This window comes from Oncorhynchus clarkii, chromosome 19, assembly GCF_045791955.1.
Source record: "Oncorhynchus clarkii lewisi isolate Uvic-CL-2024 chromosome 19, UVic_Ocla_1.0, whole genome shotgun sequence".
In the NCBI taxonomy this organism is placed as follows: Eukaryota; Metazoa; Chordata; class Actinopteri; order Salmoniformes; family Salmonidae; genus Oncorhynchus; species Oncorhynchus clarkii.
The window spans coordinates 60357182-60383096 of record NC_092165.1 but is presented as its reverse complement, the minus strand read 5'-3'; the positions used below and the strand labels follow the sequence as shown (position 1 = coordinate 60383096).

General features: G+C 46.4%; 1 protein-coding gene across 1 annotated transcript in view; it reads right to left on the bottom strand.

The window, feature by feature from the left end:
* Nucleotides 1-23898, bottom strand: part of LOC139375443 (phosphorylase, glycogen, liver) — a 40692-nt gene extending 16794 nt beyond the window's left edge. Inside the window, exons 1-10 of the mRNA XM_071117233.1 lie at nucleotides 23622-23898; nucleotides 21187-21288; nucleotides 19343-19421; nucleotides 11667-11770; nucleotides 4037-4168; nucleotides 3605-3716; nucleotides 2146-2228; nucleotides 1343-1480; nucleotides 1159-1251; nucleotides 855-1001 (exon numbers count right to left, since the gene is read on the bottom strand). Coding sequence (XP_070973334.1) covers nucleotides 855-1001; nucleotides 1159-1251; nucleotides 1343-1480; nucleotides 2146-2228; nucleotides 3605-3716; nucleotides 4037-4168; nucleotides 11667-11770; nucleotides 19343-19421; nucleotides 21187-21288; nucleotides 23622-23864 — 1233 coding nt within the window. The 5' untranslated portion in view covers nucleotides 23865-23898. The remainder of the gene's footprint in view (nucleotides 1-854; nucleotides 1002-1158; nucleotides 1252-1342; nucleotides 1481-2145; nucleotides 2229-3604; nucleotides 3717-4036; nucleotides 4169-11666; nucleotides 11771-19342; nucleotides 19422-21186; nucleotides 21289-23621) is intronic.
* Nucleotides 23899-25915: the final 2017 nt, after the last annotated feature.

Genomic DNA, 25915 nt, shown 5'->3' with positions numbered 1-25915 from the left:
AACCTACCCCCAGTGTCTACGGTAACCTACCCCCAGTGTCTACGGTAACCTACCCCCAGTGTCTACGGTAACCTACCCCCAGTGTCTACGGTAACCTACCCCCAGTGTCTACGGTAACCTACCCCCAGTGTCTACGCTACGGTAACCTACCCCCAGTGTCTACGCTACGGTAACCTACCCCCAGTGTCTACGTTAACCTACCCCCAGTGTCTACGGTAACCTACCCCCAGTGTCTACGGTAACCTACCCCCAGTGTCTACGGTAACCTACCCCCAGGGTCTACGGTAACCTACCCCCAGTGTCTACGGTAACCTACCCCCAGTGTCTACGGTAACCTACCCCCAGTGTCTACGGTAACCTACCCCTAGTGTCTACGGTAACCTACCCCCAGTGTCTACGGTAACCTACCCCCAGTGTCTACGGTAACCTACCCCCAGTGTCTATGTTAACCTACCCCCAGTGTCTACGGTCGCCTACCCCCAGTGTCTACGGTAACCTACCCCCAGTGTCTATGGTAACCTACCCCCAGTGTCTACGGTAACCTACCCCCAGTGTCTATGGTAACCTACCCCCAGTGTCTACGGTAACCTACCCCCAGTGTCTACGGTAACCTACCCCCAGTGTCTACGGTAACCTACCCCCAGTGTCTACGCTACGGTAACCTACCCCCAGTGTCTACGGTAACCTACCCCCAGTGTCTACGGTAACCTACCCCCAGTGTCTACGGTAACCTACCCCCAGTGTCTACGGTAACCTACCCCCAGTGTCTATGAGTCTTGTAAGGGGGAACAAAAGAAGTAATTTAACTATCAACGTATTGACACAGAGAGCAGTGATCTCAGGTAAATACGTACGTCCAGGTGTCCCTGATTGATCCTGTAGATGATCTGGAGGTGTCTGGGCAGCAGGGTCTCCAGCAGGCCAACGGGCCAGCGCTCCAGAGCCTCGGGAAGCACCGTGTGATTGGTGTACGCAAAGGTCCGCTTGGTGATGGCCCACGCCTGAGGAGAGACAGGTTCCACTAATACAGTAAACGTTTCCTGAACATTCACATTAGGACTTATGACAGTTAGCCAAGGTTAGTTGTATTTTCATATAAGAAATGTCTTTAATATCATAATAACAATGTACAATATAATAATCTCTCTCTAAACGCACCGTGTCCCAGTCGAGTTTCTCGACGTCCACAAAGACCCTCATGAGCTCTGGGATGGCCATCGCAGGATGAGTGTCATTCAACTGGATGGCCACCTGTCAACACAATCAACCAAACAGATTTTTTTTGTTGCGAATCAGACATTATAGAAAATCGATAACACATCACAGGTAATCAATAAGTAACCTTCTCTGGGAAGCTGTCGAAAGACACTGGACCGGTGGAGCCCTTCTTGGATATCTTGAAGCGTCGGATGATGTCCTGAAGTGTGGCCGCCACCACAAAGTACTCCTGCTTCAGGCGTAGCTCCTTCCCCTCAAAGAACTACAACAATGAAGAAGGAGAGGAATCAAGAACTACAACCCCTCAACAAGAGGAGAGGAATCAAGTCGTTAGGAGTTAGAAACACACTAGCCCAGTGTTTCCCAAACTCAGTCCTCGGGATCACAAGTGGTGCCCATTTTGGTTTTTGCCCCTAGCACTACACAGCTGATTGTGAAATGATCGAAGCTCGATGATTAGTTGAATCAGCTGTTTAGCACTAGGGGCAAAACCCAAAATGTGGACCCGAGTTTAGGAAACCCTGAAACCCTGCACTAGCCGGTCCCCAGATGCGTTTATGCTGTCTGTTAAACCCCTATGGTCATTTCTATGCCAACGTCCATAGGAGTTGACTCTAATTATCAGTTCTGTTATACTCACAGACAATATTTTTACCGTTTTGGAAACTTTAGAGTGTTTTCTATCCTAAGCTGTCAATTATATGCATATTCTAGCATGTGGTCCTGAGAAATAGGCGGTTTACTTTGGGAACGTTATTATTCCAAAATTAAAAATAGTGCCCCCTAGTTTCAAGAGGTTAAACCCCTGCGGTCATTTCTATGCCAACGTCCATAGGAGTTGACTCTACAGCCTGATCTGGAATCAGGTTACAGATATACCAGCGTATCAAAATGGACTCACACCTATGTGGCCAATGCGGAACTTACGTTATCGTTGGGATAGAGGACACGAGAAATATTCTCCGCCAGATTCCTGTCCAGAACAGCTTGGATGTAATCTCCAACATTGACTGAGGAGAGATCATAGAATTACATATAGGGTTGCAAAATACCAGGAACTTCTCCGAAATACCAGGAACTTCTCCAAAATACCAGGAACTTCCCTGGTTTTTCAGAAATCCTGGTTGGAGGATTCCAGATATCCATCTTTTTCCCTTCTGATTTAGGTACTCTTTCAACAGGGATTTCTGGAATACCTGGGAATTTTAGTAAAGTTACCAGAGGAAGTTAAAGTTAGTTCTCCTGCTTTAAATGTTTTTATTCCCCTCGAATCAGTGACTGATTTATACCTGGGACACCAGGTGTGTGCAATTAATTATCAGGTAGAACAGAAAACCAGCAGGCTCCGGACCTCATAGGGTAAGAGTTGAATAGAGTACCACAGTAGGAGTCACAATACCCATAATGATGATTTTATGTTCACCTGTATTTACCCCTGCCAAAATGAAATGCTAATTAGCTGCTAATGTGGCTATCATAAAGAACTACAAATGTAAGAATCTCTTTGTATTAACTATTTAATACCTCTTAGCAAAGGTGTCAGCTAGGGATGACTTGCAGGAGCTTGCAGGGATTTGTAGTCTTACACGATGTCTAGTTTAATGCTAATTAGCATTTTCAAATCTGAGAGTAAATAGAGCATAATATATTGATAAAAGTCACCTTGTCTGAGAGAAATTTGCATTTTCATCAAAACATCACGCCAGGGTGACCATACAGGAAACAAAATAAGGGTTGTAAGTGTTTCGAAAATCTATCGGAAAAATGAATGGTGGAAAATGATTGGAACCATTTCCCTGTTTGACCACTAGGTTTTATGGGTATTATGACACCTCCCCGGGAAAAAAAGGGCTTTTCAAGTTTAATTTGTTACAGATTCACTCGTCCAATACTGTAACTATTAAGGTCTGGATTAAGGTCTGAATTAAGGTCTGGATTAAGGTCCGGATTAAGGTCCGGATTAAGGTCTGGATTAAGGTCTGGATTAAGGTCCGGATTAAGGTTCGGATTAAGGTCCGGATTAAGGTCCGGATTAAGGTCTGGATTAAGGTCTGGATTAAGGTCTGGATTAAGGTTCGGATTAAGGTTTCCGGATTAAGGTCTGGATTAAGGTCCGGATTAAGGTCTGGATTCTAACTTGAGATCTGTGTGCTTAACTCTAAGTTTTCCACCATAAATCCTACATTGACAAAATGTGTAATTTACGTGAAAGTCTGAGTACTCGGATCTAAAGTTAAGTTCCAAGTTAGCTCTGGTCCAGGGCTTTAAAACAGCCTTGTTTGAGCCTTCTTCAAGCATTCTTAGCAAGCCGCACTAACACCCTGGACCAGAGCTAGCTCTGATTAGGCAAGGTTAAAAGGTAAAGGTCATCATCCTGGCCACTAACAGTCCTTCAGGTTGAAGTCGTTGGGAGCTCTGGCTGACCACAGCCTCATGGTGTTGACTGTGTTGTTCATATATCCAGGGATGGGTGTGTCATAGGGCATGGCCAGGACCACCTACATAACACATTCAAGGCATGGGAAGAATTAGTATTGAGATTTAAAATTAACTAATTCATCTCAACACATCATAGATATGCTGTATCTACAGGGTCATAGGCAAGGGAATAATTGGTAATACTTTTTAATTTCTATATCCTAGTAAATATCAGTAACGCTTAACATAAGTCTTCTTATACTTGTGTAGTTACAATGTAATGACATGTTACATAGAAATTGCATAGCAATTCTCACCATAGATATGCAGGTACTAAGTACTGCTAGTAGTATTATTAGTGTGTTACCAATTAAAATGTATTATCATCATGATTAAATACCTGCGTATCCACCCATCTGGCCCCTTCCTTAGACTCCTCCACTCTGCCGTAGAAGTGCACAGGTAGCATGTACTCAGGGCGGGCCTTCTCCCAGGGGTTACCATGACGCAGCCAATCATCCGCCTCTTCCACCTAAGAACAAGGAATTTAACAGTGAATTTCAAATCGAAGAGTGACTAAGCAACATTTTTAATATGAGTGAAAATGACCACGAAACCATAGCCTGGTCCCAGATCTGTTGTCTCCTTCTATAGCCTGGTCCCAGATCTGTTTGTGCTCTTGCAAACTCCATTGCCCATTGTCAAGACATGGCACAAACAGAGTGGCACTCAGGCTAATGAAACAATAGATATGAGCATAATTGTTCATAGTACAAAGTAGTAGTATTATATTATAGTGGTGGTATTATAGTATAGTACTAGTATTATAGTATAGTAGTATTATAGTATAGCAGTATTATAGTACAGTAGTAGTATTATAGTATAGCATTGGTATTATATCAAAGCAGTAGTATAGTATAGCAGTAGTATTGTGGTATAGTAGTAATATTATATCATAGTAGCATTATAGTATAGTATTAGTATTATTATAGTAGTAGTATTGTAGTATAGTAGTAGTAGTATAGCATTAAAGTAGTATTATAGTATAGCGGTAGTTTTATAGTATAGCGGTAGTATTATAGTATAGCAGTAGTATTGTAGTATAGCAGTAGTATTATAGTATAGTAGTATTATGGTATAGTAGTAGTATTATAGCACGGTAGTATTATAGTATAGTAGTAGTATTATATTATAGTAGCATTATAGTATAGTGGCAGTTTTATGTTATAGTAGTATTATAGTATAGTGGTATTATAGCATAGTGGTATTATAGTATAGTATTAGTATTATATTATAATAGCATTATATTGTAGTAGTATATTATAGTAGTAGTGTAGTATAGTAGCAGTATAGTAGTATTATAGTATAGTAGTATTATTATATTATGGTAGCATTACAGGATTATAGTATTGTTATACTATAGTAGCATTATAGTATGGTAGTAGTATTATATTATACTAGTATTATAGTAGCGTAGTAGTATTATAGCATAGTAGTATTATAGTACAGTAGTGTTATAGTATATTAGCATTATAGTATAGTAGTAGTATTATATTATAGTAATATTATAGTACAGTGGTAGTGGTATAGTATAGCGGCAGTATTATTATAGTATAGTAGTAGTATTATATTATAGTAGTATTATATACTAGTAGTACTATAGTATAGTAGTAGTATTGTATTATAGTAGCATTATAGTATAGCTGTAGTATTATATATAGTATGGTAGTAGTATTATAGCATAGCAGCATTATAGTATAGTAGTAGTATTATATTATAGTAGTACTATATAATAGTAGTATTATAGTATAGTAGTGGTATTGTATTACAGTAGTATTATAGTACAGCAGTAGTATTATAGTATGGTAGTAGTATTATAGTATAGTAGTAGTATTATATTATAGCAGCATTATAGTATAGCTGTAGTATAGTAGTAGTATTATATTATAGTAGCATCATAGTATCGTAGCATTATAGTATAGTAGCAGCATAGCATAGTAGTAGTATTATAGTATAGTGGAATGATAGTATGATAGTATAGTAGCGGTATTATAGTATATCGGTATTATAGTATAGTAGTAGTATTATATTATAGTAGTAGTATAGTTGCATGATAGTATAGCAGTAGTATAGTATAGCAGTAGCATTATATTATATTAGTAGTATAGTAGCATTATAGTATAACAGTAGTATAGTATGGTAGTATTATAGTATAGTAGTAGTATTATATTATAGTAGTAGTATAGTAGCATTATAGTATAGCGGTAGTATAGTATGGTAGTATTATAGTATAGTAGTAGTATTATAGTATAGTAGTAGTATAGTAGCATTATAGTATAGTAGCGGTATTACAGTATGGTAGTAGTATAGTATAGCAGTATTATAGTATAGTAGTAGTATTATAGTATAGTAGTAGTATAGTAGCATTATAGTATAGCAGTAGTATAGTATGGTAGTATTATAGTATAGTAGTAGTATTATATTATAGTAGTAGTATGGTAGCATTACAGTATAGCAGCAGTATAGTAGTAGTATTATATTATAGTAGTAGTATAGTAGCATTATAGTATAGCAGTAGTATAGTATGGTAGTATTATAGTATATCAGTATTATAGTATAGTAGTAGTATTATATTATAGTAGTAGTATAGTATCATTATAGTATAGCAGTAGTATAGTATGTAGTACTATAGTATAGTAGTAGTATTATATTATAGTAGTAGTATGGTAGCATTACAGTATAGCAGCAGTATAGTAGTAGTATTATATTATAGTAGTAGTATAGTAGCATTATAGTATAGCAGTAGTATGGTAGTGTTATGGTAGTAGTATTATATTATAGTAGCAGTATAGTATAGCAGTAGTATAGTATGGTAGTATTATAGTATAGTAGTAGTATTATATTATAGTAGTATTATTATAGTATAGCGGTATTATAGTATAGTAGTAGTATTATATTATAGTAGTAGTATAGTAGTATCGCAGTAGTATAGTAGTGGTATTATGTTATAGTATAGTAGTATTATAGTATAGCAGTAGTATTATATTATAGTAGTAGTATTTTATTATAGTAGTAGCATGGTAGTATTATAGTATAGCAGTAGTATTATATTATAGTAGTAGTATAGTAGTATTATAGTATAGCAGTAGTATAGTATAGTAGCATTATAGTACAGCAGTAGTATAGTATGGTAGTATTATAGTATAGTAGTAGTATTATATTATAGTAGCATTATAGTATATCTGTAGTATAGTAGTAGTATTATATTATAGTAGCATCATAGTATCGTAGCATTATAGTATAGTAGCAGCATAGCATAGTAGTAGTATTATAGTATAGTGGAATGATAGTATGCTAGTATAGTAGCGGTATTATAGTATATCAGTATTATAGTATAGTAGTAGTATTATATTATAGTAGTAGTATAGTAGCATGATAGTATAGCAGTAGTATAGTACAGTAGTAGTATTATATTATATTAGTAGTATAGTAGCATTATAGTATAGCAGTAGTATAGTATGGTAGTATTATAGTATAGTAGTAGTATTATATTATAGTAGTAGTATAGTAGCATTATAGTATAGCAGTAGTATAGTATGGTAGTATTATAGTATAGTAGTAGCATTATATTATAGTAGTAGTATAGTAGCATTATAGTATAGTAGCGGTATTACAGCATGGTAGTATTATAGTATAGCAGTATTATAGTATAGTAGTAGTATTATAGTATAGTAGTAGTATAGTAGCATTATAGTATAGCAGTAGTATAATATGGTAGTATTATAGTATAGTAGTAGTATTGTATTATAGTAGTAGTATGGTAGCATTACAGTATAGCAGCAGTATAGTAGTAGTATTATATTATAGTAGTAGTATAGTAGCATTATAGTATAGCAGTAGTATAGTATGGTAGTATTATGGTATATCAGTATTATAGTATAGTAGTAGTATTATATTATAGTAGTAGTATAGTATCATTATAGTATAGCAGTAGTATAGTATGTAGTACTATAGTATAGTATAGTAGTATTATATTATAGTAGTAGTATGGTAGCATTACAGTATAGCAGCAGTATAGTAGTAGTATTATATTATAGTAGTAGTATAGTAGCATTATAGTATAGCAGTAGTATGGTAGTTTTATGGTAGTAGTATTATATTATAGTAGCAGTATAGTATAGCAGTAGTATAGTATGGTAGTATTATAGTATAGTAGTAGTATTATATTATAGTAGTATTATTATAGTATAGCGGTATTATAGTATAGTAGTAGTATTATATTATAGTAGTAGTATAGTAGTATCGCAGTAGTATAGTAGTGGTATTATGTTATAGTATAGTAGTATTATAGTATAGCGGTAGTATTATATTATAGTAGTAGTATTATATTATAGTAGTAGCATGGTAGTATTATAGTATAGCAGTAGTATTATATTATAGCAGTAGTATTATATTATAGTAGTAGTATGGTAGTATTATAGTATAGCAGTAGTATAGTATAGTAGCATTATAGTACAGCAGTAGTATAGTATGGTAGTATTATAGTATATCAGTATTATATTATAGTAGTAGTATAGTAGTAGTATTATAGTATAGCAGTGGTATAGTAGAGTAGTAGTATTATATCATAGTAGTAGTATAGTAGTAGTATAATATATCAGTAGTATAGTAGTATTATATTATAGCAGTAGTATTATATCATAGTAGTAGTATAGTAGTAGTATAATATATCAGTAGTATAGTAGTATTATATTATAGTGGTAGTAGTATAGTAGTATTATAGTATAGCAGTAGTATAGTATACACAGTACCAGTCAAAACGTTTGGACACAGCTACTCATTCCAGGGTTTTCCTTCGTGTCTTTAAGTAATGGACTGTCATTTCTCTTTGCTTATTTGAGCTGTTCTTGCCATAATATGTACTTGGTCTTTCACCGATTAGGGCTATCTTCTGTATACCACCCCTACCTTCTCACAACACAACTGATTGGCTCAAATACATTATTAAGGAAAGAAATTCCACAAATTAACTTTTAACAAGGCACACCTGTTAATTGAAATGCATTCCAGGTGACTACCTCATGAAGCTGGTTGAGAGAATGCCAAGAGTATGCAAAGCTGTCATCAAGGCAAAGGGTGGCTATATCAAGAATCTCAAATATAAAATATTTTGACATGTTTAACACATTTTTTGGTTACTACATGATTCCACCTGTGTTATTTCATAGTCTTGATGTCTTCACTATTATGCTACAATGTAGAAAATAGTAAACATAAAGAAAAACCCTTGAATGAGTAGCTGTCTAAACTTTTGGATGGTACTGTATATTATAGTATAGTAGTATTCTAGTATAGTAGCATTCTAATATTCAGTTGAAGTCAGCATTATAATATTCAGTTGAAGTCAGAAGTTTACATACACTTAGGTTGGAGTCATTAAAACAGTTACACCAGCGTTGTCAGGAGGAATGGGCCAAAATTCACCCAACTTATTGTGGGAAGCTTGTGGAAGGCTACCCGAAACGTTTGCCCAAGTTAAACATTTTAAAGGCAATGCTATCAAATCCTAATTGAGTGTGTGTAAACTTCTGACCCACTGGGAATGTGATGAAAGAAGTAAAATCTGAAATAAATCCTTTTCTACAATTATTCTGACATTTCACATTCTTAAAATAAAGTGGTGATCCTAGCTGACCTATGACAGGGAATTTTTACTAGGATTAAATGTCAGGAATTGTGAAAAACTGAGTTTAAATGTATTTGGCTAAGGTGTATGTAAACTCCCGACTTCAACCGTAGTAGTATAGTATGTATAATAGTATTATACTATAGTAGTATTATAGTATATATAGTAGTAGGTACAGAAGGCAGTTCATATTGAGAGTATGTTAAGCCTCTGCAGACTAAACTCTTTGAAGAGGCCAGTGTTACTGAGTGGATTATCCTGGCTGAATAAAATAATTAAATTAAGAAAGATTTAGACAGCCCTCTAGGGCAGGGTTTCTCAAACTTGGTCCCCCCCCCCCCCCCCCCCGGGAGCACGTTTAGTTTTTGTTGCCTTAGCACTAAACAGCTAATTCAAAGACCCAACTCATCATCAAGCTTTGCTTATTTGAATCCAGGCTGGACGGTGAGAGAGAGGAAGTGGGCCACCACAATGTTGCGGAACTGGGTTTAAATACTATTTGAAATCTTTCAAATACTTTGAGCGTTTGCTCTAGTCTGCCTGGAGTGCCAGATGGGTGGGGTTTGCACTTTGGCAACTATTCTATTGATTCCATTGCACCAGACAGGCTCAATCAAACACATATGAAGTATTTTAAATGGTTTTAGAATCGTTTTTGAACCCAGGCATGCAGTGTTGACCAATCATTAACAGGAATGGAAGTTGCTGCCAACTGCCTCATTTTCTCTGTTGCCATAGTGTAACAATGTCTGTGTCCCAAACGGCACCCTATTCCCTATATAGTGCACTGCTTTTGACCACAGCCCCCCCCCCCCCCCCCCCCCCCCCAGTCAAAAGTAGTGCACTACGTAGGGAATAGGGTGCCATTTGGGACACAGAGAGTGCCTGTTGCCGGTGGTTGGCTCAGAGGTTGAGAAAGCTATTGTGTTGTTGCCCTTTTGTTAAGACTCTGATAATGACCTACAGTACCTTCTATACACGGCTGAGGGGTTTTGCCCTTTTGAATTTGGCCTGTGTAGTTTAGAACGCTGACACCTGATTGTACTGATTATTCATTGACTGAAGTGACGAGGCACAAAGCGTTTTAGAAATGAGAGTGTACTGCAAATAATGAAATCTTTATCATACTGTAACGGTTTTCTTGAGTTGAAGGAGAGGAGGACCAAAATGCAGCGTGGTTACTATTCATGTTTTTTAATAAGACAACTAAACATGAACAGAATACAAAACAACAAACATGGAAAACCGAACCAGAATTATATTAGGAAATCTGTCGTTATGAACACATATGAATATGGTAGCCTACATTTTATTGTTGTTGATTTTCCTACTTTGAATAATACTTTTAAGTGTCACGGTTCTCTTCTGGTGAAAGAGAGGCAGACCAAAACGCAGCGTGGTTATTTTGATACATCTTTAATAAAGATGAAAATAGAACAATCTACAAAAACAAGAAACGTGAAAAACCGAAACCAGCCCTATCTGGTGCAAACTAACACGGAGACAGGAACAATCACCCACAAAACCCAACACCAAACAGGCTACCTAAATATGGTTCCCAATCAGAGACAATGACTAACACCTGCATCTGATTGAGAACCATATCAGGCCAAACATAGAAATAGACAAACTAGACATGTAACATAGAATGCCCACTCAGATCACACCCTGACCAAACAAAACATAGAAACATACAAAGCAAACTATGGTCAGGGTGTGACACCCCCCAAAAAAAAAAATGCTAATCACCCGATATTGAAAAGGTGACAGATTGAAATGTTTTTTGGGTATGATAGTTGTGCGTCTAACTTTCTCACTCATCATTATTTCATGATTCATTCAGGATGATCTGTAATCATGGTAACATCCACATTCATGTAGAAGTGTTTAGAAAACATATTCTATTCTTATTTACAATTAAAAGGGCCTCTATACATTATTTACCATTCATTTGTATTGGGCACAGAATAATCTGAAACACAACAGAGTTACAAGCTTGATGTAGACATTGCATGCTAGGAATATAAGACTATACTTTTTACTACTTTAATGTGAATGACCGAATAGTGCTGTCATATATAAATCGGTTCACCAGATATGGATGAAAATAACCTCAAATTAAAGCTGTCAGTCTGCACTTTATTACATCAAATTTAAAACCCAAAGTGCTGGAGTACAGAGCCAAAAACAACAACAAATGGGTCACTGTCCCAATACAGTTGGAACTCGCTGTATAAATAATTTACAAGTACAAAAAAAAAATGGATGTAGCAATCCCAGATTGTCCCTTTAAATGCAGTAGATTTATGCAGTGGAAAGTGTTTAAAAGTGTTGTGGATATTACCTGCCAACCTTCCTTGATCTTCTGATTGAAGATCCCATATTCATAACGGATGCCGTAACCGTACGCTGCCAGACCCAGGGTAGCCATCGAGTCCAGGAAACATGCTATATTATATATACACACACACACACACACACACACACACACACACACACACACACACACACACATATATACAGGACAAAATCATGTAAATGTTCAATAGAAAAACTACGTTTATTGGATGAAGGATACAGACACAGTGGATGTCAAGACAAACTGTATGGATGAAGTATGGTGTAGTACAGGGATAAGTGGTGGTGGTGGTGGGGCGGGACAGCCTCCTAGTGGTGGTGGTGGTGGGGCGGACAGCCTCCTAGTGGTGGTGGTGGTGGGGCGGGACAGCCTCCTAGTGGTGGTGGTGGTGGGGCGGGACAGCCTCCTAGTGGTGGTGGTGGGGCGGGACAGCCTCCTAGTGGTGGTGGTGGTGGGGCGGACAGCCTCCTGGTGGTGGTGGTGGGGCGGGACAGCCTCCTGGTGGTGGTGGGGCGGACAGCCTCCTGGTGGTGATGGTGGGGCGGACAGCCTCCTGGTGGTGGTGGTGGGGCGGACAGCCTCCTGGTGGGGGTGGTGGGGCAGACAGCCTCCTGGTGGGGGTGGTGGGGCGGACAGCCTCCTGGTGGGGGTGGTGGGGCGGACAGCCTCCTGGTGGGGGTGGTGGGGCGGACAGCCTCCTGGTGGGGGTGGTGGGGCGGACAGCCTCCTGGTGGGGGTGGTGGGACGGGACAGCCTCCTATTGGTGGTGGTGGTGGGGCGGGACAGCCTCCTAGTGGTGGTGGTGGGGCGGACAGCCTCCTAGTGGTGGTGGTGGTTGGGCGGGACAGCCTCCTAGTGGTGGTGGTGGTGGGGCGGACAGCGTCCTAGTGGTGGTGGTGGTGGGGCGGGACAGCCTCCTAGTGGTGGTGGTGGTGGGGCGGGACAGCCTCCTGGTGGTGGTGGTGCGGACAGCCTCCTGGTGGTGGGGCGGGACAGCCTCCTGGTGGTGGTGGTGCGGACAGCCTCCTGGTGGTGGTGGTGGTGGGGCGGGACAGCCTCCTGGTGGTGGTGGTGCGGACAGCCTCCTGGTGGTGGTGGTGGTGGTGGTGGTGGGGCGGACAGCCTCCTGGTGGTGGTGGTGCGGACAGCCTCCTGGTGGTGGTGGTGGGGCGGGACAGCCTCCTAGTGGTGGTGGTGGGGCGGAACAGCCTCCTAGTGGTGGTGGTGGGGCGGAACAGCCTCCTAGTGGTGGTGGTGGGGCGGAACAGCCTCCTAGTGGTGGTGGTGGGGGGGAACAGCCTCCTAGTGGTGGTGGTGGGGCGGAACAGCCTCCTAGTGGTGGTGGTGGGGGGGAACAGCCTCCTAGTGGTGGTGGTGGTGAGGCGGAACAGCCTCCTAGTGGTGGTGGTGGGGGGGGAACAGCCTCCTAGTGGTGGTGGTGGGGCGGGACAGCCTCCTAGTGGTGGTGGTGGGGGCGGACAGCCTCCTAGTGGTGGTGGGGCGGGACAGCCTCCTAGTGGTGGTGGTGGTGGGGCGGACAGCCTCCTAGTGGTGGTGGGGCGGGACAGCCTCCTAGTGGTGGTGGTGGTGGGGCGGACAGCCTCCTAGTGGTGGTGGGGCGGGGCAGCCTCCTAGTGGTGGTGGTGGTAATGGGGCGGGACAGCCTCCTAGTGGTGGTGGTGGTGATGGGGCGGGACAGCCTCCTAGTGGTGGTGGTGGTGATGGGGCGGGACAGCCTCCTAGTGGTGGTGGTGGTGGGGCGGGACAGCCTCCTGGTGGTGGTGGTGCGGACAGCCTCCTGGTGGTGGGGCGGGACAGCCTCCTGGTGGTGGTGGTGCGGACAGCCTCCTGGTGGTGGTGGTGGTGGGGCGGGACAGCCTCCTGGTGGTGGTGGTGCGGACAGCCTCCTGGTGGTGGTGGTGGGGCGGACAGCCTCCTGGTGGTGGTGGTGCGGACAGCCTCCTGGTGGTGGTGGTGGGGCGGGACAGCCTCCTAGTGGTGGTGGTGGGGCGGAACAGCCTCCTAGTGGTGGTGGTGGGGCGGAACAGCCTCCTAGTGGTGGTGGTGGGGCGGAACAGCCTCCTAGTGGTGGTGGTGGGGGGGAACAGCCTCCTAGTGGTGGTGGTGGGGCGGAACAGCCTCCTAGTGGTGGTGGTGGGGGGGAACAGCATCCTAGTGGTGGTGGTGGTGAGGCGGAACAGCCTCCTAGTGGTGGTGGTGGGGGGGGAACAGCCTCCTAGTGGTGGTGGTGGGGCGGGACAGCCTCCTAGTGGTGGTGGTGGGGGCGGACAGCCTCCTAGTGGTGGTGGGGCGGGACAGCCTCCTAGTGGTGGTGGTGGTGGGGCGGACAGCCTCCTAGTGGTGGTGGGGCGGGACAGCCTCCTAGTGGTGGTGGTGGTGGGGCGGACAGCCTCCTAGTGGTGGTGGGGCGGGGCAGCCTCCTAGTGGTGGTGGTGGTAATGGGGCGGGACAGCCTCCTAGTGGTGGTGGTGGTGATGGGGCGGGACAGCCTCCTAGTGGTGGTGGTGGTGATGGGGCGGGACAGCCTCCTAGTGGTGGTGGTGGTAATGGGGCGGGACAGCCTCCTAGTGGTGGTGGTGGTGATGGGGCGGGACAGCCTCCTAGTGGTGGTGGTGGTGATGGGGCGGGACAGCCTCCTAGTGGTGGTGGTGGTGATGGGGCGGGACAGCCTCCTAGTGGTGGTGGTGGTGATGGGGCGGAACAGCCTCCTAGTGGTGGTGGTGGTGATGGGGCGGAACAGCCTCCTAGTGGTGGTGGTGGTGATGGGGCGGAACAGCCTCCTAGTGGTGGTGGTGGTGATGGGGCGGACAGCCTCCTAGTGGTGGTGGTGGTGATGGGGCGGAACAGCCTCCTAGTGGTGGTGGTGGTGATGGGGCGGACAGCCTCCTAGTGGTGGTGGTGGTGATGGGGCGGACAGCCTCCTAGTGGTGGTGGGGCGGGACAGCCTCCTAGTGGTGGTGGTGGGGCGGACAGCCTCCTAGTGGTGGTGGTGGTGATGGGGCGGAACAGCCTCCTAGTGGTGGTGGTGGTGATGGGGCGGACAGCCTCCTAGTGGTGGTGGGGCGGGACAGCCTCCTAGTGGTGGTGGTGGGGGGGGCAGCCTCCTAGTGGTGATGGGGCGTGGCAGCCTCCTAGTGGTGGTGGTGGTGGGGCGGGTCAGCCTCCTAGTGGTGGTGGTGGTGATGGGGCGGGACAGCCTCCTAGTGGTGGTGGTGGTGATGGGGCGGGACAGCCTCCTAGTGGTGGTGGTGGTGATGGGGTGGGACAGCCTCCTAGTGGTGGTGGTGGTGATGGGGTGGGACAGCCTCCTAGTGGTGGTGGTGGTGATGGGGTGGGACAGCCTCCTAGTGGTGGTGTTGGTGGGGCGGGACAGCCTCCTAGTGGTGGTGGTGGTGGGACGGAACAGCCTCCTAGTGGTGGTGGTGGGGAACAGCCTCCTAGTGGTGGTGGTGGGGAACAGCCTCCTTGTGGTGGTGGTGGGGAACAGCCTCCTAGTGGTGGTGGTGGGGAACAGCCTCCTAGTGGTGGTGGTGGGGGGGAACAGCCTCCTAGTGGTGGTGGTGGTGGGGCGGAACAGCCTCCTAGTGGTGGTGCTGGTGGGGCGGGACAGCCTCCTAGTGGTGGTGGTGGGACGGACAGCCTCCTAGTGGTGGTGGTGGGACGGACAGCCTCCTAGTGGTGGTGGGGCGGGACAGCCTCCTAGTGGTGGTGGGGCGGGACAGCATCCTAGTGGTGGTGGTGGGACGGGACAGCCTCCTAGTGGTGGTGGTGATGGGGCGGGACAGCCTCCTGGTGGTGGTGGTGGGGCGGGACAGCCTCCTGGTGGTGGTGGAGGGGCGGGACAGCCTCCTAGTGGTGTTGGTGGTGGGACGGGACAGCCTCCTAGTGGTGGTGGTGGTGGGACGGGACAGCCTCCTAGTGGTGGTGGTGGTGGGGCGGACAGCCTCCTAGTGGTGGTGGTGGTGGGGCGGACAGCCTCTTAGTGGTGGTGGTGGTGGGGCGGACAGCCTCCTAGTGGTGGTGGTGGGGCGGGACAGCCTCCAATTGGTGGTGGTGGTGATGGGGCGGGACAGCCTCCTAGTTGTGGTGGTGGGGCGGGACAGCCTCCTAGTGGTGGTGGTGGAGGTGGGCCGGGACAGCCTCCTAGTGGTGGTGGTGGAGGTGGGCCGGGACAGCCTCCTAGTGGTGGTGGTGGTGGGGCGGACAGCCTCCTGGTGGTGGTGGTGGTGGGGCGGGACAGCCTCTTAGTGGTGGTGGTGGTGGGGCGGGACAGCCTCCTAGTGGTGGTGGTGTTGCTGCGGACAGCCTCCTGGTGGTGGTGGTGGTGTTGCTGCGGACAGCCTCCTGGTGGTGGTGGTGGTGGGGCGGGACAGCCTCCTAGTGGTGGTGGTGGTGGGGCGGGACAGCCTCCTAGTGGTGGTGGTGGTGGGGCGGGACAGCCTCCTAGTGGTGGTGGTGGGGCGGGACAGCCTCCTAGTGGTGGTGGTGGGGCGGGACAGCCTCCTGGTGGTGGTGGTGGTGGGTCGGGACAGCCTCCTAGTGGTGGTGGTGGTGGGGCGGGACAGCCTCCTAGTGGTGGTGGTGGTGGGGCGGACAGCCTCTTAGTGGTGGTGGGGCGGACAGCCTCCTAGTGGTGGTGGTGGGACGGGACAGCCTCCTAGTGGTGGTGGTGGTGGGGCGGACAGCCTCCTAGTGGTGGTGGTGGGACGGGACAGCCTCCTAGTGGTGGTGGTGGGGCGGACAGCCTCCTAGTGGTGGTGGTGGGGCGGACAGCCTCTTAGTGGTGGTGGTGGTGGGGCGGACAGCCTCCTAGTGGTGGTGGTGGTGGGGCGGACAGCCTCCTGGTGGTGGTGGGGCGGACAGCCTCCTGGTGGTGGTGGGGCGGGACAGCCTCCTGGTGGTGGTGGGGCGGGACAGCCTCCTAGTGGTGGTGGTGGTGATGGGGCGGACAGCCTCCTAGTGGTGGTGGTGGTGATGGGGTGGACAGCCTCCTAGTTGTGGTGGTGGTGATGGGGCGGAACAGCCTCCTAGTGGTGGTGGTGGTGATGGGGCGGACAGCCTCCTAGTGGTGGTGGTGGTGATGGGGCGGAACAGCCTCCTAGTGGTGGTGGTGGTGATGGGGCGGACAGCCTCCTAGTGGTGGTGGGGCGGGACAGCCTCCTAGTGGTGGTGGTGGGGCGGACAGCCTCCTAGTGGTGGTGGTGGTGATGGGGCGGAACAGCCTCCTAGTGGTGGTGGTGGTGATGGGGCGGACAGCCTCCTAGTGGTGGTGGGGGGGACAGCCTCCTAGTGGTGGTGGTGGGGGGGGCAGCCTCCTAGTGGTGGTGGTGGTGGGGCGGGACAGCCTCCTAGTGGTGGTGGTGGTGATGGGGCGGGACAGCCTCCTAGTGGTGGTGGTGGTGATGGGGCGGGACAGCCTCCTAGTGGTGGTGGTGGTGATGGGGCGGGACAGCCTCCTAGTGGTGGTGGTGGTGATGGGGTGGGACAGCCTCCTAGTGGTGGTGGTGGTGATGGGGTGGGACAGCCTCCTAGTGGTGGTGTTGGTGGGGCGGGACAGCCTCCTAGTGGTGGTGGTGGTGGGACGGAACAGCCTCCTAGTGGTGGTGGTGGGGAACAGCCTCCTAGTGGTGGTGGTGGGGAACAGCCTCCTAGTGGTGGGGAACAGCCTCCTAGTGGTGGTGGTGGGGAACAGCCTCCTAGTGGTGGTGGTGGGGAACAGCCTCCTAGTGGTGGTGGTGGGGGGGAACAGCCTCCTAGTGGTGGTGGTGGGGGGGAACAGCCTCCTAGTGGTGGTGGTGGTGGGACGGAACAGCCTCCTAGTGGTGGTGCTGGTGGGGCGGGACAGCCTCCTAGTGGTGGTGGTGGGACGGACAGCCTCCTAGTGGTGGTGGGGCGGGACAGCCTCCTAGTGGTGGTGGGGCGGGACAGCCTCCTAGTGGTGGTGGGGCGGGACAGCCTCCTAGTGGTGGTGGGGCGGGACAGCCTCCTAGTGGTGGTGGTGGGGCGGGACAGCCTCCTAGTGGTGGTGGGGCGGACAGCCTCCTAGTGGTGGTGGTGGGACGGGACAGCCTCCTAGTGGTGGTGGTGATGGGGCGGGACAGCCTCCTGGTGGTGGTGGTGGGACGGGACAGCCTCCTAGTGGTGGTGGTGGTGGGGCGGACAGCCTCTTAGTGGTGGTGGTGGTGGGGCGGACAGCCTCTTAGTGGTGGTGGGGCGGACAGCCTCCTAGTGGTGGTGGTGGGGCGGGACAGCCTCCAATTGGTGGTGGTGGTGATGGGGCGGGACAGCCTCCTAGTTGTGGTGGTGGGGCGGGACAGCCTCCTAGTGGTGGTGGTGGAGGTGGGCCGGGACAGCCTCCTAGTGGTGGTGGTGGTGGGGCGGACAGCCTCCTGGTGGTGGTGGTGGTGGGGCGGGACAGCCTCTTAGTGGTGGTGGTGGGGCGGGACAGCCTCCTAGTGGTGGTGGTGTTGCTGCGGACAGCCTCCTGGTGGTGGTGGTGGTGGGGCGGGACAGCCTCCTAGTGGTGGTGGTGGTGGGGCGGGACAGCCTCCTAGTGGTGGTGGTGGTGGGGCGGGACAGCCTCCTAGTGGTGGTGGTGGTGGGGCGGGACAGCCTCCTAGTAGTGGTGGTGGTGGGGCGGGACAGCCTCCTAGTGGTGGTGGTGGGGCGGGACAGCCTCCTGGTGGTGGTGGTGGTGGGTCGGGACAGCCTCCTAGTGGTGGTGGTGGTGGGGCGGGACAGCCTCCTAGTGGTGGTGGTGTGGGGCGGACAGCCTCTTAGTGGTGGTGGGGCGGACAGCCTCCTAGTGGTGGTGGTGGGACGGGACAGCCTCCTAGTGGTGGTGGTGGTGGGGCGGACAGCCTCCTAGTGGTGGTGGTGGGACGGGACAGCCTCCTAGTGGTGGTGGTGGGGCGGACAGCCTCCTAGTGGTGGTGGTGGGGCGGACAGCCTCTTAGTGGTGGTGGTGGTGGGGCGGACAGCCTCCTAGTGGTGGTGGTGGTGGGGCGGACAGCCTCCTAGTGGTGGTGGTGGGGCCGGACAGCCTCCTAGTGGTGGTGGTGGGGCGGGACAGCCTCCTAGTGGTGGTGGTGGTGGGGCGGGACAGCCTCCTAGTGGTGGTGGTGGTGGGGCGGACAGCCTCCTAGTGGTGGTGGTGGTGGGGCGGAACAGCCTCCTAGTGGTGGTGGTGGTGGGGCGGGACAGCCTCCTAGTGGTGGTGGTGGTGGGGCGGGACTGCCTCTTAGTGGTGGTGGTGATGGGGCGGGACAGCCTCCTAGTGGTGGTGGTGGTGGGGCGGGACAGCCTCCTAGTGGTGGTGGTGGTGGGGCGGGACAGCCTCTTAGTGGTGGTGGTGGTGGGGCGGACAGCCTCCTAGTGGTGGTGGTGGTGGGGCGGACAGCCTCCTAGTGGTGGACAGCCTCCTCGCGTTGATGCGGACAGCCAGCCTACAGCAGCCTCCTAGGTTGAGTAAACTTCCTGTTCTGGTGAGCCAACAGCAGCCTCCTAGGGTTGAGTAAACTTCCTGTTCTGGTGAGCCAACAGCAGCCTCCTAGGGTTGAGTAAACTTCCTGTTCTGGTGAGCCAACAGCATCCTAACACACACTGACAGACAGACAGACACATGGATCTTGGTACTGTACCTGCCAGTCTGCCCAGGCCTCCGTTCCCCAGCCCTGCATCCTCCTCCATCTCCTCCAGATCCTCCATGTCCAAACCCAGCTACATGACAGACATAAAAAACAACTCAAATCAGTTCGCTCAACTCACAGTCCCATATTAAAAGGCTAGTTTATATACTCACAGTCCCCCAGGAGGCTAGTTTATACCCCACAAGTAGCTACCCTAAATAGCGTTGCGTAGCTTAGCAAAGCTACGCAGACATGTTCAGTCCTGCAATTCATAACTCTGTGCAGGATCGCCATCTTGCGAAGCGTTCTTGCGTTGTGTACGCAAGGTGTAAACTAGGCTTTTAGTGTCCAATCATGTGTTTGAGCTCATGCATTAGTTGACAATCAAAGTTGATAAAAGTAATGACTAAGGTTGTGTGTTAGTCATGCTGTCACGGTTCTTGAGAAAGTCTGTCTCTTATAAGAAAGCTTGTTTTCCTGTGGCACTAGTCGTTTCTGCCTGCAGACATGCCGGTGTGTCCCTGACGTCTCCCAGGTCCATCTCACCTGGCTGGTAGACTGTCTACAAGGTTCCATCTCACCTGGCTGGTAGACTGTCTACAAGGTTCCATCTCACCTGGCTGGTAGACTGTCTCCCAGGTCCATCTCACCTGGCTGGTAGACTGGTAGACTGGTACCTGGTAGACTGTCTAACAAGGTTCCATCTCACCTGGTAGACTGTCCACAAGGTTCCATCTCACCTGGTAGACTGTCTAACAAGGTTCCATCTCACCTGGCTGGTAGACTGTCTAACAAGGTTCCATCTCACCTGGTAGACTGTCCACAAGGTTCCATCTCACCTGGTAGACTGTCTAACAAGGTTCCATCTCACCTGGTAGACTGTCTAACAAGGTTCCATCTCACCTGGCTGGTAGACTGTCTACAAGGTTCCATCTCACCTGGCTGGTAGACTGTCTACAAGGTTCCATCTCACCTGGCTGGTAGACTGTCTACAAGGTTCCATCTCACCTGGCTGGTAGACTGTCTACAAGGTTCCATCTCACCTGGCTGGTAGACTGTCTACAAGGTTCCATCTCACCTGGCTGGTAGACTATACACTGTTTGTTTGTTTTTTTTAGGCTCAACTGTTTCAAGAATGTATCAAGAATGGTCCACCACCAGCCAACTTGACACAACTGTGGAAAGCATTGGAGTCAACATGGGCCAGCATCCCTGTGGAATGCTTTCGACACCTTGTAGAGTCCATGTCCTGATGAATTGAGGCTGTTCTGAGGACAAAAGAGGACGCAACTCCATATTAAGAAGGTGTTCCTAATGTTTTGTACACTCACTGTCTAACAAGGTTCCATCTCACCTGGTAGACTGTCTAACAAGGTTCCATCTCACCTGGTAGACTGTCTAACAAGGTTCCATCTCACCTGGTAGACTGTCTAACAAGGTTCCATCTCACCTGGTAGACTGTCCACAAGGTTCCATCTCACCTGGTAGACTGTCTAACAAGGTTCCATCTCACCTGGTAGACTGTCTAACACGGTTCCATCTCACCTGGTAGACTGTCTAACAAGGTTCCATCTCACCTGGTAGACTGTCCACAAGGTTCCATCTCACCTGGTAGACTGTCCACAAGGTTCCATCTCACCTGGTAGACTGTCCACAAGGTTCCATCTCACCTGGTAGACTGTCTACAAGGTTCCATCTCACCTGGTAGACTGTCTACAAGGTTCCATCTCACCTGGTAGACTGTCTACAAGGTTCCATCTTACCTGGTAGACTGTCTACAAGGTTCCATCTCACCTGGTAGACTGTTTACAAGGTTCCATCTCACCTGGTAGACTGTCTACAAGGTTCAAGCTCACCTGGTAGATGGCCTCGTCACAGGCGTTCTGCAGCCCCAGGTTAATCATGGTGTTCTGGAGGGTTCTGCCCATGTAGAACTCCAGGGAGAGGTAGTACACCCGCTGGACAGGAGAACAGGAACATTTAGCAGTGGTTCCGTCCCGCCACTCAGTTTCTGCACTGTATCCCTCTCATCTAGTTCATATTCTAATCTGTACAGTTCATATTCTAATCTGTACAGTTCATATTCTAATCTGTACATTTCATATTCTAATCTGTACAGTTCATATTCTAATCTGTACAGTTCATATTCTAATCTGTACAGTTAATATTCTAATCTGTACAGTTCATATTCTAATCTGTACAGTTCATATTCTAATCTGTACAGTTCACATTCTAATCTGTACAGTTCACATTCTAATCTGTACAGTTCCTATTCTAATCTGTACAGTTCACATTCTAATCTGTACAGTTCACATTCTAATCTGTACAGTTCATATTCTAATCTGTACAGTTCATAATCTAATCTGTACATTTCATATTCTAATCTGTACATTTCATATTCAAATTTTTACCGGTCAATAAAATGTCTAAATAGACACAAACAAGTAGGTGGGCCTATGCCAAACTATGCTGCACCCCTGCCCAGTCATGTGAAATCCATAGATTAGGGCCCGATTAATTAATTTAAATTTAATTATTGCCTTTTTTTTTAACTAGGAAAGTCAGTTAATTACAAATTCTTATTTACAATGAACAAATTCTTATTTACAATGACAGCCTAGGAACAGTGGGTTAACTGCCTTGTTCAGGAGCAGAATAACAGATTTGTACCTTATCAGCTCAGGGATTCGATCTAGCAACCCTTCGGTTACTGGCCAAACACTCTAACCACTAGGCTACCTGCTGCCCCCTATATGATCTGTAACTCAGTCAAATCTTACATTGTTGCATTTATACTTTTACTCAGTATGTTAAACATACAATATGTTGCTAATTTGCTAAACGCTTTATATGTTACGAATATGCAAAACGTAGAATACGTTGAATAGCAAAATGTACAATATGTTACGAATTTGCAAACGTATAATATGTTACGAAATCTAGCTAGCTCGCTAACTTTAGCTAGGCTATGGGTTAAGGGAAAGGTTAGCTAAAAGGGTTAAGGTTAGGGTTACCTAACATGCTAAGTAGTTGAAAGGTTGCTAATTAGCATGCACCCCAACCAACCATCCTACCGTTTTTACCTTAAGTAACCATGCCAAACTAACATAATAATACATTTACAGGTTTACATACAGAATAATACAAAATGCTCTGAGACCAGGTTGCCTGTTCACCCCGCTATCATCCAGAAGGCGAGGTCAGTACAGGTGCATCAAAACTGGGACCGAGAGACTGAAAAACAGCTTCTATCTCAAGGCCATCAGACTGTTAAACAGCCACCACTAACATTGAGTGGCTGCTGCCAACACACTGACTCAAATCTCTAGCCACTTTAATAAATGGATTTAATAAGAGGTATCACTAGTCACTTTAAATGACGCCACTTTAATAGTCTAAATACCCTACATTACTCATCTCATATGTATATACTGTACTCTATACCATCTACTGCATCCTGTCTATGCCGCACGGCCATCGCTCATCCATATATTTATATGTACATATTCTTATTCATTCATTCATTCATTTACACTTGTGTGTATTAGGTCATTGTTGTGGAATTGTTATATCACTTGTTAGATATTACTGCATGGTCGGAACTAGACGCACAAGCATTTCACTACACTCGCAATAACATCTGCTAACCATGTGTATGTGACCAATAACATCTGCTAACCATGTGTATGTGACCAATAACATCTGCTAACCATGTGTATGTAACCAATAACATCTGCTAACCATGTGTATGTGACCAATAACATCTGCTAACCATGTGTATGTGACCAATAACATCTGCTAACCATGTGTATGTGACCAATAACATCTGCTAACCATGTGTATGTGACCAATAACATCTGCTAACCATGTGTATGTGACCAATAACATCTGCTAACCATGTGTATGTGACCAATAACATCTGCTAACCATGTGTATGTGACCAATAACATCTGCTAACCATGTGTATGTGACCAATAACATCTGCTAACCACGTGTATGTGACCAATAACATCTGCTAACCATGTGTACGTGACCAATAGCATCTGCTAACCATGTGTATGTGACCAATAACATCTGCTAACCATGTGTATGTGACCAATAACATCTGCTAACCACGTGTATGTGACCAAAATAAATGTTGATTTGATGATGGTGAAAATAAATAAGAGGGGCGACTCTGACCAGCGGACCAAAATGAGGACAAGACACACAGGTAGCCAGGATAATTATCCACGTAAACTGGTGCATGATATTTGGTAAAGGAAATAACTTTTGAAACAAACAACTTTACCTTGGGGTCGGTCTCATAGTAAAACTGTTGCGTTCTGATCCATCTTCCCACCAGGTGATCTCGAACCGTGTGCGCGAGGGCGAAGTAATAATCCCGCGGCGTCGCTACGTTCCGGTCTTTGACCAAAGTGAAGTGGAGATGTCGGTTAAAACCTTTCTTCAACTCGGCGACGTTCTCGACACCGACTATTCCCCTGATACTGATCTGTTTACGCTTCTCCAGGTCAGTTAGAGGCGACGCCATGCTGCTGAACAAAACTGCTGCTGTCCGTCTTCAACTTTAATAACCATAAAGTGGCGAAGTGAAGTATAGGTCCCAGCATTTCTGTGGCATCCGTCTCCTCCTCTCTATCCTCTCTAATGTCCATTGGTGCATGCAGGCGGATGTGTTGTCGCTAACCCAGCCTCTCAACCTCTTGCGGATCAAGCCATAGCACAGCAGAGAGAACATATTTGAAGAAGGCTAAATGTTTTTGGACACCTACAATTTATTGAATATTCATTAATACAGAAAACACCAAGAGATCAATAATAGTAACACTTCCAATAATAACAATAATATCATAATGTGTCTTTATCGACTACAACACTGAGTGTACAAAACATTATGGACACCTTCCTAATATTGACTGGATGTCCTTTGGGTGACGGACCATTCTTGATACACACGGGAAACTGCCGAGTGTGAAAAACCCAAGCAGCGTTTTACGTTTTGTACACTCGGTGTACTGTACGTATAAGTAAGTAGGCTAGTATATGTAAATTAGAACAATGCTTAAAGGACATTCCAACATTTATATAATCTGCCAAACATTGGATGTTAAACGACCATTGTCTGACGCACGCTCTGCATGCGCAGCATAGGGTAGGCTATAACTCTATACTTTATATTGAAATAAACTGCCAATGTCGCCCAGCGACTGTATGCACATTTCTAGAATTATAAATTAGGACAGTAAAATAAAGATGTGTTGAGGGACTAAGGGATAGACTTACTTTTTTTGTTTGTTTGTTGATTCACCACAAATACTTTTTATTTGCTTTTAAACTCACCGACTCGAGGGTAGGCACCATCTGACTCAAATGATTAGACACCTTCGTCTACAGCTGGTTTAGACATCAATTAAAATGACTATGGATGAATAACACCAATGGTTCAACATCGACCTTCATTCAAATATATATCTTAATTCAAGTTGATGCTTACCGACAGTTATCTACAAACTGTATTGGCTCGAATCAAATATCAATATGTCAGTCTCAAAATTGTATAACAACAAGCTTGCAGAAAGAGGGCTGAATGAACATCTACTGTGTATGCTGGAAGAGTTATGAACCACGGCCATATGTCTTTAATTTGGCCTACATCCTAGGATAATTACCATCTTTGTCTTTACTTGGCCTACATCCTAGGATAATTACCATCTTTGTCTTTATTTGGCCTACATCCTAGGATAATTACCATCTTTGTCTTTATTTGGCCTACATCCTAGGATAATTACCATCTTTGTCTTTATTTGGCCTACATCCTAGGATAATTACCATCTTTGTCTTTATTTGGCCTACATCCTAGGATAATTACCATCTTGGTCTTTATTTGGCCTACATCCTAGGATAATTACCATCTTTGTCTTTACTTGGCCTGCATCCTAGGATAATTACCATCTTTGTCTTTATTTGGCCTACATCCTAGGATAATTACCATCTTTGTCTTTACTTGGCCTGCATCCTAGGATAATTACCATCTTTGTCTTTACTTGGCCTACATCCTAGGATAATTACCATCTTTGTCTTTACTTGGCCTACATCCTAGGATAATTACCATCTTGGTCTTTACTTGGCCTACATCCTAGGATAATTACCATCTTTGTCTTTATTTGGCCTACATCCTAGGATAATTACCATCTTGGTCTTTATTTGGCCTACATCCTAGGGTAATTACCATCTTGGTCTTTACTTGGCCTACATCCTAGGATAATTACCATCTTGGTCTTTATTTGGCCTACATCCTAGGATAATTACCATCTTTGTCTTTATTTGGCCTACATCCTAGGATAATTACCATCTTTGTCTTTACTTGGCCTACATCCTAGGATAATTACCATCTTTGTCTTTATTTGGCCTACATCCTAGGATAATTACCATCTTTGTCTTTACTTGGCCTACATCCTAGGATAATTACCATCTTTGTCTTTATTTGGCCTGCATCCTAGGATAATTACCATCTTGGTCTTTATTTGGCCTACATCCTAGGATAATTACCATCTTTGTCTTTATTTGGCCTACATCCTAGGA